The sequence below is a fragment of the Coffea arabica genome, chromosome 9e, assembly GCF_036785885.1.
Source record: "Coffea arabica cultivar ET-39 chromosome 9e, Coffea Arabica ET-39 HiFi, whole genome shotgun sequence".
NCBI lineage: Eukaryota > Viridiplantae > Streptophyta > Magnoliopsida > Gentianales > Rubiaceae > Coffea > Coffea arabica.
In genome coordinates, this window is record NC_092327.1 from 41,095,308 (window position 1) to 41,109,293 (window position 13,986).

At 37.5% G+C, this 13,986-nt stretch overlaps 2 protein-coding genes across 2 annotated transcripts; one reads left to right on the plus strand and one right to left on the minus strand.

Moving 5' to 3' along the window:
• Positions 1 to 1,848: 1,848 nt before the first annotated feature.
• LOC113710272 (protein EXORDIUM-like 5) lies at positions 1,849 to 3,578 on the minus strand. The gene has a single exon (XM_027233185.2). The coding sequence runs from the start codon at positions 3,363 to 3,365 to the stop codon at positions 2,271 to 2,273; it is 1,095 nt and encodes a 364-aa protein (XP_027088986.1). The 5' UTR covers positions 3,366 to 3,578; the 3' UTR covers positions 1,849 to 2,270.
• A 2,985-nt stretch (positions 3,579 to 6,563) lies between these two features.
• LOC113710497 (alpha-1,3-mannosyl-glycoprotein 2-beta-N-acetylglucosaminyltransferase-like) lies at positions 6,564 to 13,818 on the plus strand. Its single transcript, XM_072065946.1, has 19 exons — positions 6,564 to 7,108; positions 7,280 to 7,330; positions 7,967 to 8,054; positions 8,516 to 8,578; positions 9,179 to 9,213; positions 9,308 to 9,384; positions 9,856 to 9,901; positions 10,008 to 10,070; positions 10,383 to 10,449; positions 10,518 to 10,586; positions 10,662 to 10,731; positions 10,813 to 10,874; positions 11,134 to 11,223; positions 11,368 to 11,462; positions 11,926 to 11,988; positions 12,097 to 12,135; positions 12,254 to 12,424; positions 12,919 to 13,037; positions 13,381 to 13,818. The coding sequence occupies exons 1-18, from the start codon at positions 7,037 to 7,039 to the stop codon at positions 13,033 to 13,035; spliced, it is 1,338 nt and encodes a 445-aa protein (XP_071922047.1). The 5' UTR covers positions 6,564 to 7,036; the 3' UTR covers positions 13,036 to 13,037; positions 13,381 to 13,818.
• Positions 13,819 to 13,986: the final 168 nt, after the last annotated feature.

Genomic DNA, 13,986 nt, shown 5'->3' on the forward strand with positions numbered 1-13,986 from the left:
TCAAAGAAAAGAGTAAGAGGCGGCTCTCTTTTTTTTTTTTTTTTTTGGTCAGTAATGATATATTTGTATAACCTACTCTATTCTAATTCTAATTTAGGGGGAGGGAGAGTTTAAGGAGACTGTGATAAGGAGCTAATAGGTATACAGACACGTAACTAAATTAAGGGAGTAGTATGGCACAATCGAGTAAGAGGCGGCTGTGAATGCTGAAATTTGATTATATGCTATGCTAGACTGGTTTGGTTGTTACGACATACTGATACAGATACAGTAGTAGCTCTGCTGGATATGATGGCACTCGTCTCTATATTGTGCTGCAGCAGATTGACTGGTGGACCCTCTTATTAGCTGTTTCTCATAAAAGTCCGGTGGCCCATGTTGAATCATATGATGGTCTGAACGATGGCGAGAAGCAGCTCCTACAGTCTCCTCACCGTCCTTGTATGACCAGCATTCCGAAGAGTAATAGCTCAACAAATTCTCCTCCCTCCATTTGTTTCAAAGAGTAATAGCTCGACAGAGCACAGTCTTTGATATAATTAGATTCTTATTCCTAGTAATTCCTCCTCAGATACGATTTCTTTAAATTTCTCTTAGTAAATTAGAATATATTAAATTATAAAAAATATTATTATTATTATCATTAAAAAAAAAAAAAAGCAGCTGCTTGGACACACACAACAAAGGGAGGTTAGACAAGCGTTGCAGCCGTCTGGCACTTGATGCACTTCTCCTACTTATTAGTACTGACAACTTAAGCGGGTAGTACTCCCTTCCTTTCTTTCACCGAAAAAAACATTTCTTCCATCACAGCTGCCCCCCACTCGCTGCAACCAGTCTGTAACATTTGTCCAAAGTGAATTATCCCTCTCCTCCAGGAGGACCCATTGCCCTTTATTGCGCCATGGGTCGGCAACCAACCCAGAAAACCCTCCCCAATAACCATTGCTGACTTCATATTTATATTTATAATACTAAAAAAACAAAAAAACAGTCATAATATCCAAATAAAATATTATTTGAAATATTATTTGAATAGATTATTATTTGAAATGGATTTATTCAAATAAAGTGTGTTTGAATTACACATTATTTTTACCTTATGTACACACTACTGACTTACTTGTATCATTAACATATTTCTTAATCACCTTTTTATTTCATATATATTACATAAAAAAAAAGTGTAACATTATTATTTTTTTATAGAATTATTTCAAATAATTTACTATCCAAACACACTAATATTATTTAAAATAATTATTATACTATTTTTTATAATATCATATATGTGAAATAAAAAAATAATTAAAAAATATGTTTATGCTAACGAAATATTTTGTTTGGATGGTAAGTTATTTGAAATATTTTTATTGTAACATTTTTTATGATGTGATGTATGTGAGATGAAAAGATAATTGAGAAGGTAAAAAATGTATTGAAAATTATAATGATGATATAAACAAATATATTTGAAAAAATAAAGTCCAATCCAAACAAACCCAATATTAATATTAATATTTGTTTGGATAGTGTATTATTTGAAATATTATTTGGAATAAATACTGTAGCACTTTTTGTGATTTAATGTATGTGAGATAAAAAGGTGATTGGGAATATAAAAAGGTAGATTGGAAAATGTGTTTGTGATGCAAGCAAAGTATTATTTGAAATAATTCTGATATCCAAACACTCCCATTATTATTTGAGATAATTTACTATCCAAAGTCCTTAATCTGATCCACAGTTTCGGGTGGTGAGAAAGCCAATAAAATTCTCCGGCATGCCTTGCAACTCTCCTCACAGTTACTGCTGCTACTGCTTGGTGCGGTGGAGCATCACAGAAAATATCATGAAATCGTATTCTACTAGTACCATATATTTTGCCTCTTTATACATACATCTGCCTGTGATTAATAACAGAAAAAGGATCCCCAGAAAGAAACCCAGCAGCTAAACCACCAAAAAAAAAAAAAAATCAATAATCCCATCTTCATCTTAGTAACCCACCCTCATTTCACAATTCATGATAGTCGCCAGTGTTGAATGATAATGGAACTCCCCGGCAGGCAGGAAGGCGGCGGGCAAATCAAGAAAGAATATGAATGTAGACTACCAGACTGACTGACTGACTTAAAAAGAATAGTACTCATACTGTAGCAAAGTGCTACTGTAGTTGTAGCAGTAATGTCTACTACAACTCTACATAGGAGTGAGTACAATTGCAGAGGAGAGGAGAGGAGAAGACGGGACTCGCCTCTCCGGGACTCCTAGTCCAACGCATTCGGACCCGCACAGGCCTTCAAAACAGGACTCCAGATCCACTGCACCAAAAACTTCCTGCCCCTCCTCCCCTTCACGTTGTACGTCCTTCCCTCTCTGTCCCTCATCACCTGCCCGATGTACCCTCCCCCGCCCCCCGTCCCGTACAGCCCCTCGCACAGGTCCCCGATCTCCGTCGGCGCCGTGGGGTCCTCCCCCGCGTACCACGCGTTCACCAGCGGGTTCGATGCCAGCTCCGCCAGCTCGTGCCCGATCACGCTTATCATCCCGTCCACCCCCACGTCCGCATTCGGAGGGGCCAGCGCTCCCGGCCCGCCTCCCCCCATGTACCCGGGCACGGCGAACGGGTACGCGCACACCTCCGGGCACTGCTTCCCGGAGTTGCCCACCCAGGCGTACGGCAGCGTGTAGCCCACCACGGACGGGAAGGTGAAGTAGTGGAAGCCGCATACGGCCCGGCAGAAGTCCTGGACGGTGACGTCCCCGGAGGTGAGGATGAGATAGATGCCGTTCTTGTGGTCGACGGGGAAGGGCTTGGATCGGACCGCTGCAGCGATGACCTGCTGCATGGAGAGGCGGGTGAGGTGGGTGCCTTGGGAGCAGCGGGTGTCGGAGTACTCGCCTGCGACGAGGACGGAGCTGGAGATGTTGGCGCCGGTCTGGTCGGTGTAGAGGGAGACGGTGCGCCACCACTGGGAGACGGAGGGGGAGGGAGCGGCGCGGCGATCGGAGGTGGAGATGGAGAGGAGGAAGTCCTTGATGAGGAGCTGGTGGGAGGCGGCCCAGCGGCCGTACCAGATGAGGTAGATGTTGATCGGGGAGGAGAGGACGGGGCCCATGTGGTAGCGAAGGTCGACCAAGTCGGAGGAGCCCTCAAATTTCTTGGAGGCGGAGAGGGACTTGGGGGGAAGCTTTGGGTTGAAGTAGGAGTCCGATTGTGTTTGGAGAGTCTGCTGCTTAGCCGAGGAATTGGAGGCGGCAGCAGCATTGTTGAAGGGGACGATGAGGAGGAGGAGGAGAAGAAGCAGCGGCAATAGTGTCTGTGCTCCTCCTCCTCCTCTTACTGCTGTTTTAATCAACATTTTTGCGTGTAAATTTTTTTTATAAAATAAAGTCACTTTCCTCCTCCGGGAGGGGAATAAAAGTATAGCGCCAGAAATGGAAATGGTTGAGGCGGGGGAAGGGGACTGGGAAGAGGAGGGAACAGCGGTAGGGAAGCAAGGGGGAAGTTTGCGTTTGCCGCGAGTGAGGAGAGGGTTTCTCTGATCTGTGAATTTATAGGAAAGGGAGAAGGAAGTCCCTACTCCGATTTCTGAAACTCTCCAAGAAGTTCTTTTTTTTTTTTAAAAAAAAAAAGTGTGTATTAGGACAGTAGTGTCGCACACACAAAAGTGTGGGTGTGTGTGTGGGGATCTCTCTGCGCTGTGGTTTGGGAGGGAAATGGGCTGGTGACAGCTATTATCAGGGATTTGGATTTCAATTCATTTTATGTGGGCACGGGCACAGCAGTCGAGTACCGACCAGTGTCAATTGCGCTTTTTGAGTTATTTTAACAAATTTAAACTCGACTCACAAATTCATATATTATATGAATGATTGGATATTGAGCTTTTGGACTTTAAGCTCACATTAAAAGGATTAAACTTAATTCACATTGCTATATTATAAGAGTTTGGAGCTCAAATTGACATTGATCCAAAGTCATGATTAAATACATAATTATATATAGAATTAAATGCAAAAAAGCCTCACGAATTTATTGCACTAGTTGCATTTTGCATCCTAAATTATTTAATAGGCACTTTACATCCTTAGTCAATTAGAAAACAGTAAGAAAATTAACTCTATCCAAATAATTGATGAAATGACCCATTTATCATCCACTAAAAGCTTGTAAAATGACAAAAATAATTTTTTGGTAGGGAAAATTGTCACCTTAAATGGATTAATTTTCACTTCATAATAAAATTCTGACTGAAAACATATAACAATAAAATATATGATCACTTTGAACTCCAACTCAAACAAAAGAAGCAGGAAAAAAAATAAGAAAGGGAATAAATTCAATTCAAGAATCTTAGTAACCCCTTTTTTTTTTTACATATTTGAAGTTAGCCTAGGGAAAAAAAAATTTGTTATCGAGCAAATTTAAATAATTTTGGAGTTTAATTTGGAGTCCAATACTAATATGTGATTTTTAATTTTGGTTCGGTATTGCAACTTTATTGTAGTTATTGTGCTAAATTCATATGAAAAATTTTGGATGCTACTCTAATTTTATTCTTGTAAAGATTTCAAGTGAAAATTTGCTCATTATATGAAGTTATGGCATTATGATGCACTAAAGAAAATTATGAGATTCTAAAATTGCAACAATAGTCGTTTAATATTTCCATGCCTTGCCCTCATTTTGACTTCACTAGTCTTAATTCTCATTCAAAACAAAGCAGTATTTTTTTATGTGTTAATAAATAGACTTTTTGATATAAAGTGAAAATTAGTCTATTTAAAGTAGTAATCTTTCCCGCCAAAATAACAATTTTGTTACTTAAGTTTTTAATGGAGAATAAATTGGTCATTTCATCAATTGCTTTGATGAAATTAATTTTTGAATTATTTTTTAGTCGACCAAATGTGTAAAGTGCCTATTAGTATGCTATAGGGTGTAAAGTGTAACTAGTGTAATAGTTCGTTAGAGTTTTATACATTTAAACCTTATATATAAGATATATTTTATAATTATGAATTAATACAAATTTATATAAATTATTAATATTTTATATCCTAATATGTATAATTATAAATTATAGATATTATTATATATTTTTTATATATATAATTATACTCATATATGGGTTAGAGTTTAATTGTGCTCGAGTCTAGAATAACCCAAACCCAACTTACATTTAATTTGGTCCTAATATTTAGTTCCACACTCCCTCCATCCCCATCAAAGCATAGGTTTGGTGAGCTTTTTTCGGGCTGGACTGACAGAACTCGGACTGGCTGCACTGGTATACCACATGTATCAAAAATGTGTCCTTTCGTTTCCTTTTCCTGCCTCTCTGTCTGTCTCCTTACTTTTAATTGGACCGCAATGTACATGTAGCATTAGCTCGCAGGACCGGACGGGAATGACCATGGACACGGACATGGTGGCAAAATGAGCGGAATTTTAATTGGACCGCAATGTATCAGGCACGAGACTTGTAATCAAAAGAGAGAATATTCCTTATTTTTCTATCTAATGTAAAATTACGTAGTTTCACGTATTAATATTACTGATGTGACACATAATATTGAATGTATATTTAAGAGATGTTTGATAAATGGGTTTCAAATTCAGTAATATCCGTAAATAATGATTGTTTATGTTTAATTGTACCAATAATCTTCTACTTTGGAATTTCACGCCGCATGATTCATATGAGATTAGGCAATCATTTGAGGATGGGATTCTTGAGTTTGTCAGAGTTACAGTTACGTGCAGTCATGTGAATTTGATATCCATTTACCAAACACTCCCTAAATATGCATTCAATGTTGTGTCACATCAGCAGTATTAATAAGTGGAACTACGTAGTTTTACATTCAACTGGAAAAATGGACATAAGATCCTATCCTCTAATATACAGTATGGGTTTAAACTTTAAACCCAACCAATCCTATCCTAAACATTTGTTGTGGGATTATTAGGGACGGGATTAATTTGAGCTATGCCCGACTTAGGCTAGCACCGCCCCACATATTCATGAAACCCTTTTTTTTTTTTTTTTTTTTTTTTAGTGTTTTGTTCGTACAAGCAGTAATGTATTTCCAAATAACGACTTATGTTAAATCAAGTTAATCTCTTGTTATTGAGGTAGTAATTATATTGCCAAAGAAAAGTATTATAGTAATTATGTCAATTTTTTTTAATGGGTGCTATGTGATTCCTAGATAAATCCTAGCTATTCCAAATTTTTTTTATCTAATTTTTTTGTACATAGAAAAATAGCTGCACGTAAATGCATTCAAAACGTTAAATTTTTTCTCATTTATTTTTAAAATATTAATTGTGCGTTCCTTATAAAATTAAAATTAAATTAGTGGTCTTGGCCTAAATTTTTGATAATTTTTTCACCTTATTTACACACAAATTTACTTGCATTATCAGCGTATTTTTCAATTACTTTTTTATATTACATATATTAATAAAAAAAACTTACAATAATATTATTCTTTTATAAAAATTATTTCAAATAATTTCCTATCCAAACGCGCTTGTCTCGTGACTTGTGAGTTATGACTCCATTAAGGAAAACGCCATCGGATACGTTGCTGCAAAAGTGGAGTGGGGATAAATAAAGTGTTGATCAGTCTCTTGTTGACTCCCCGCACCCACAGAACACGCTAGCTAGCAGTAGGCCGGAGAGTTGACTAGGACGGGGCAGCGGTGGCGACCAGAAACGCAGAATAGGAGGAGGACGTCCCCAAAAAAGATCAAAAGTCAAGCCGAGAAGCCACCGGAAAACTCCACTAAGAGTAAATTACAAAAAGAAATTAAAAAAAAAAGAGATTATCCATATATAGTTTTTTTGTCAGTCATGTAATGGTAGTATCATTAAGTAAGTGGGGTGGTTTATTAAGAAGGTCAGGTGGCAAAAGCCGCAAAGACTTGGCTGCTTTTGCTTCCAGCTGCTGCCGCCTTGCTCGGTAGACCCGGCGCCCCAAACCTACCTAATCGGGGCTTCTTTCGATTTTAGGTGTAGAAATGGGGAAGTGGTGGCGGTGCGATATCCGCTATCTTCTCCTGCTTGCTGTGATCCCTTTCATCTACGTCCAGGTCCCTCTCTCTATCTCTCTCTGCCCACATTGCTTCCATTTCTGTTATCGATAAACCCTAATTTTTCTCCTTTCATTACTCCTCCTATTTCCTTAATGACGATTTCAGCTTTTTATTGAACATGCTCACCGTGGTTATGTGATTGGAATCTATCCCTTTTTTGGGTCTCAGATGCGGCTCTTTGGCACCCAGACTGACTATGCTGATCGTCTTGCTGCTGCTGTATGTATGCCCTTTCTCTTAATTCACTTCCATATTCTTCCATACCTCTTGAACATATCCTGTTTCTTTAGGGATTTTCCATTTCATTTTAACTATTTGGCTATTAAATCATGCCCGTACGTGTAAGCTCATGCATCCCATATTTCCGTTTTTACTATGGCAAATGGGGTCTATACTACTTTTTACTTGGAGGTGAACTCATGGATGCTTCTAGGTATTAAAACTCTGCTAATTTCATGTGGATACAGCGTAATGCTGTCAATAAAGGCTTCAAGGTCTAAAGGATTGAAACTTGAATCTCCTTCAGGGAAGAAGAAACTAACTGAAATGTGTGGAGAAGAATCCTTTAGGAAGGGGGTGCCAAATTGCAAAATTCCAGCTTATTCACATGGTGTCTTTTGCTGATTTTATCACTAAGTTTAACGTTGGAAACTAATTACTTTGGGGTCTTCTGTTTGACTTTGACAATATTTCAATGACTCAAATTGCTAAACCTCTAATTTTGCACATGGACTGTTTGTTGAGTAAATTCGCATTTTTCCCACATTACTGTCAGTTAATGCGTAATAGTTACCCTTGCTTAAAACTGGGGAGAACATATGTACCTGAGACATGGTAGCTTGTTGATTACATTAGGTAGAAGCAGAAAACCATTGCACTAGCCAGACACGATTACTGATTGATCAGATTAGCATGCAACAAGGAAGGATTGTGGCCCTTGAAGGTATGCTATACAGACACATTCACACACACTGACATACAGGCATACATGTTCTTCAATCCTAATATTTTGTTATTTTGTTTCTAACCATTCTATGTTGTTGGAAGTTGTATGCTCCTATCGACCAACATTTGCAAAAGGAACACTATTGTAGTATGAGCAGCACTGGGAATTAGACAAATAAATATTCTGCATCATGCATGGAAAGTTCAATTTTTTGGTGCTATAATTTGTGATGAAGGAAAGAACAGGAAGCCGGGTTTCACGTTATGTGTTTCCTCTTCATCCTTTTGCAGAAACCATATCCTAATAGCACTTAATTGCTTGTATATGGTTTGAAGTCTGACTTACTTCAACTGTTTCAGGGATAGTGCATTATTATGATATTTGCTTCCTTCAATTATCAGAGAGATGTGGGATTTTTATTTGGCCTGCCTGACCTGAGTTTTTGCTTATCATTTCAGAAGAAAAGATGCGTCAGGACCAGGAATGCAGACAATTGAGGGCACTTGTTCAAGATCTTGAGAGTATGTTCACACTACTTATTGATGTTTCTGTGTCTTGGCGACGGTGCCATTATACAGTAAATTTTCTTTTGGCTAATGATAGATCAGCTAATAAAGAGCTATATGATGTTCTCGGGAGAACTCACAACACCCATTAGAGCTATGTGATCCTGACATTTTTCTTTCATCCCCGTGTTTTTTTCTTTCATGAATCTGTAGGGGAGTGCCTTGGACTAATATGAAATATTTTTTAGGGCAGTTGAAATCCTGTATATGTCTGATCCACAAGTACATAACTAAATGGGATGACAATGTAAATTGTTCTACTTATCCAACCCCCCCCCCCCCCACCACCCACCAAAAAAAAAAGGTTTTCACACTTCTGCTATAGCTTTTAAATGAACCCTTGTCTCTTAGAATATCATGTCAAAAACAGTACATACATGGAGCTACTTCTGTTCTTTTGTTTCTGATTTCCTAAATTAGGTCCATATTTGGTCAAGACATTACATCATCTCATATATCATTTCAAAGCAATAAGCACCCGACCTCACACCTATTTATGTGAATAAGTTTATTGGCTTGTGCATGATGGGTGACACTGATGTTCTCTTGTTGTAGGGAAGGACCTGAAGAAGTTAATTAGCAATGTGCAGGTTCACTGTGAAATAAGAAAATTTTGTTATAGCCTACTTGATTAGAGATCATAGCTTACTGTATTCCAACTATTTTGTTCTTTGTATAAATCAGGTGCCAGTAGCAGCCGTTGTAGTAATGGCTTGCAATCGTGCTGATTACCTTGAAAGGACCATCAAATCTATCCTCAAGTATGTTTGTGTTTATAGCTACTGTTTGGATTGATGGAATTGAAAAGGAAAGGCAAGGAAAAGGAGGGATTATGTATTTTATTTTGGATTGATTTTTTGAGGAGGGAAAGGGATGGAGAAGATAAGTTTTAAATGTTAAGTTCATTTTTGTCCTAAAGTATGTGTGCTGCGAGGGAAAGGAACATTTTGATTAATAGTTTTAAAATATATACTTTCTAGACAGAAACTTTGCTATTTGATTCCTTGCCTTTCTATCTCACAGTTTTTTAAACATGTCCTCTATTTGCCTTTCACATCTATCGAATCAAAAAATAAAGTAATACTACCACCCTTTACTTTTTTTTCCACCATTATCTTTTCCTCTCATTTCCTTTCAATCCTAAGGGTGCCCAAGCATTATTCTTCTGCTAAGTAAAAGAGTCGTACGGGATTTTACCTGACCATTATTGGTATGTTCTTCATGTCAACCAGATATCAAAAGTCTGTCGCATCAAAATTTCCTCTCTTCATATCACAGGTACATTGATGAGGTGGAGATTGTCTCTTCTATTTGATATTTTGTGTTTGATGATACTTGTGGAGATAGGCTGCAATTTTCATTTTTTTTTCTTTTCTATGAGCAGGATGGTTCAGATCCAAATGTTAAAAATAGGGCTTTGAGTTATGATCAGCTGACATACATGCAGGTATTTCTTGTTATTTGTTGTTTGTGGCGGCTTTGGCTATAAGTTGCATATATACAGCTCTCAAGTGAATTGATACTAGGGGCCTGTGATTTTGTAGGCATTCCCCTTAAAGTTTAGCACCTTTTTCTGATATTAATGCATCTGAATAGTGATCCAATAGAAACTGAGACACAGTTTATTTGTCAAGATTATGAAGGAAAGATTGTCCTTTTAATTTGCATCATTGGCCTGATCCTATTATCTTAATAAACTCTGAGAATACTCTTTCAATGAGTCTGCTTTCTAACTGTTTTGATGATTCCTGTTTTGTAGCACTTGGATTATGAACCTGTCCACCCAGATAGGCCTGGGGAGTTAATTGCCTACTACAAGATTGCACGTATGGCTGCTTTTATGTCTTCTTTAAATGACATATAAGTGTATCTCTTACTTTTGATGATGTTATAGGTCATTACAAGTGGGCATTGGATCAATTGTTTTACAAGCACAATTTCAGCCGAGTCATCATACTTGAGGGTGCTGACATCTCCTTTTGAATACTTCTACTCTCTTGTCTTGCTTTCACTAAGAGTCAATTCTTGCGAACTGCAGATGATATGGAGATTGCCCCAGATTTTTTTGCCTATTTTGAGGCTGGAGCAATGCTTCTTGACAGTGACAAGTTAGTTTCTTTTGAAGATCAAATTCTTTTTGAGTGTAATAATTTCTGTAATTTACACGCACTTTAAACTCTTGACACTAGGTCAATTATGGCTATATCTTCGTGGAATGACAATGGGCAAAAGCAGTTTGTGCAAGATCCTTGTAAGATTCTTATCTTTTTTTTTTTTTTTTGTTGACTGTTCAACAGACATAGCTTGAATAAGAAGTTTAGCTGGATTAAACTGCATAATGCTGTTATTGGAAACCATAATTTCAAGGGCTGTTTGAGTGCTTTTATCGTTGAGTGGAGCTCCTGTTCTCTGATTAACTTGATTAATGCATTTCAGACATGAATTATCATCAACTTCTATTGTAAACAGAGCTTTCCGTTTCTGCTTGTAACCCATTATGTTATTTGCAGACGCGCTCTACCGCTCAGACTTTTTCCCGGGTCTTGGATGGATGCTTTCTATATCTACATGGGATGAATTATCTCCAAAGTGGCCAAAGGCATATCCTTCTACATATTTATGTTTGAACATGACACTTACAGAAAGGGACTTGCATTATTTCATTTTTAACTTCTCCTCCTTAGTTATATCACAATAAAAAATTAGGGTGCAATCTTTTGAGCATTTTCTTGACCAAACATTCACTTACTGGGATGATTGGTTGAGACAAAAGGAGAATCACAAAGGTCGACAATTTGTTCGACCAGAAGTGTGTAGAACATACAACTTCGGTGAGCATGTAAGTATATCTGAGAACTTTACAGATTTCTTCTGTTTAACACAGTTCAGGTTGTCTCTGGTGATAAAGAGAATGCATTGGATGGTGATGTCCTGTCAGCCATGGCTGAGTTTTTCTCTGGATATATTGTCATCTATGATCAAGTCTATCTTCTGTTTTAAGGACAGATGTGGTCATAACGAAGATACTTGGTTTTGATTCTGAATGCTGTAAATTGTCATCTTATTTGCTTCTGAAGAAGTTGCTGGAGCTACCTACCTCTATAGTGTCAGCTAATTTGATTCTTTTGTTGCCTTACTGGTAGAGTTGACACTACTAGATGTTTAGTAATCATGGCCTTCCTCTATCTCTCTCATTTGATGTTGCAACTTTCCTCTTTACGTTCATTTTTATAAAATTTCCCACTCTTCCATTCCTTTTGGCATATGATCTTTTTTCTGAAGTCTTGTTGATTTACTTACAGGGGTCTAGTTTGGGGCAATTCTTCAAGCAATATCTTAAACCTATTAAGCTGAATGATGTACAGGTATGTATCTGTTGTCATCGCTTTGTTCTTCGTTTTCACTTTCTTTAGCGGCTGCTACCAGACTCAGTTTCTCTGATAGTATATTTATTATTCTATTGTTGGCCATAGGTTGATTGGAAGTCTATGGACTTGAGCTATCTAACGGAGGTATTAATTACAGCTTAAACTGAAATCTGTTTCATAAGGCAAAAATACAGGACAAAATTACATAGAGAAATTTAGTGTCTTCCGTACTCAGTTATTGATTGTAAATCAAAATTTTCAGGACAAGTATGTCAAGCATTTTGCTGAACTGGTTAAAAATGCTAAACCTGTGTATGGAGCTGATGCTGTTCTAAAAGCATATAACATAGATGGTGATGTGCGCATTCAGTACAGAGACCAAATGGATTTTGAATTCATTGCCCGCCAATTTGGTATTTTTGAAGAATGGAAGGTAATAATATGGATTTGGTTTTCTTTTCTATTTCCATGGTGTTACCTAACTTTGAAGTTTGGATTTAAGTTTCCTTTTTAATTCCATGGTGTCCATATATCTATTTGATCGAACTTTGAAGTAGAGCTATATCAGAACTTGAATGTCTGGAGGGTATGTGGTCAAATTAGTTTAAAGACTCAGAAAATACACCTCGTACACATTTCTAAGATTGAAAACACATGCAGTTTTTTTCTTGAGTTCTCATTCATAAACTTGTATTAGTTTAGTCTCTCCTATTTCCGCTGTGTTAATGGTACACAATTTTGATTCCTGTGAGTTTACGACATCAATTCTTCTGCTTTTCCCAACAGAAGTGAAGTATCATTGAAAAACAGAAATGAATCAGCCTATCTGTTATGTTGAAACATATGTTCTTTAGTTGTCTACATATTCTTCTGTATTCAACCACCTACAGTTTTGCCCCCATTATTCTGTTCTCTTTCCTTTTGTAGGATGGGATACCACGGGCTTCGTATAAAGGAGTAGTAGTTTTCCGGTATCAAACCCCAAGACGTGTATTCCTTGTCGGTCCTGATTCCCTCCAGCTGCTTGGGATTGGACGCACCTAGAGGTAACAAGCATCTGCTCTTATCCCAATTTCTTTTCAACAAAAGCAAGCTTAAAGGGCTAATACCTTAAAGGTTACTGAAGGGATCTCTATTTTTGTATGTTACTTCACACGTTCAAACACTGTTTTTAAGTGTCTTCCTGTATGTTGCATCCATCACCAGATAACTGATGGAAGCCACAAAGAAACATAGAAGCTGAGTATGGACCTTCCGCTATTAGTTTATGCCTGATGGCCCACAATTGTTGAACAAAGAAAGAATAAAGATGGTTGATCTTCTTTTTTACTTTAAGATCACGTCTTGAAGTTAATTGACTGACAGATACCTCTATTTGTCTCTGAGCAGTTTTGTAGAAGAGGACACGATTTTCGGATAAAGTGGGTTTAGTGATGTGAAAAAGATTCCTATAAAAGCATGCAGAGGCATTATGGGCAGTTTATCGTCCAATTCACTGTAAGGAGTATGTGACTGGAGCTTACAAAGTTAAGTTTTTTTTTTTTCCCTAAAATTATCACACAGGAGAGTCAAAAGTACCAGTTTGCTACCAACAGATGCATTTTCGAGTGGAGAGGAAGATGAATTGCGACCATCCCCCTATATGAGCCCCTTCCTCCCTCCTTAGTAGTGTAGACGGGTGGTCGTTACTCTTTTGTAGATTATAGTACTGAGTAATTAAATGGACACATACTGTTAATAGTTAAAGACAGTTCAGTACCCATAACGAATCCTGAAACATTTTTTTGCCTAAGCTGCATAAAATTTCACTTGGATTGTGATTCTATATTTCATCAATTAGTAGTTCTTTTTTTTTTTCCCTCCTTTTTCTTTTGGTAAAAATTACGTTGTGTTCTAACTTTTAAGCAGTGCAAAATGTGGTCCTCTCAGCTGCAGATGGTAGCTGCTTGCAAAGAGGGCTCTATTTGGATACTGTGCACCTCAATTGTAACAGAG

What these genes read in the sequence shown, in the direction of transcription:
- LOC113710497 (XM_072065946.1), top strand. Translation starts at nt 7,037, where the DNA reads ATGGGGAAGTGGTGGCGGTGCGATATCCGCTATCTTCTCCTGCTTGCT. An exon ending in AAGGATTGTGGCCCTTGAAG is followed by an intron (nt 8,055 to 8,515) that starts GTATGCTATACA and finishes TTATCATTTCAG; the next exon opens with AAGAAAAGATGCGTCAGGAC. An exon ending in ATGCTTCTTGACAGTGACAA is followed by an intron (nt 10,732 to 10,812) that starts GTTAGTTTCTTT and finishes TCTTGACACTAG; the next exon opens with GTCAATTATGGCTATATCTT.
- LOC113710272 (XM_027233185.2), bottom strand. Translation starts at nt 3,365, where the DNA reads ATGTTGATTAAAACAGCAGTAAGAGGAGGAGGAGGAGCACAGACACTA.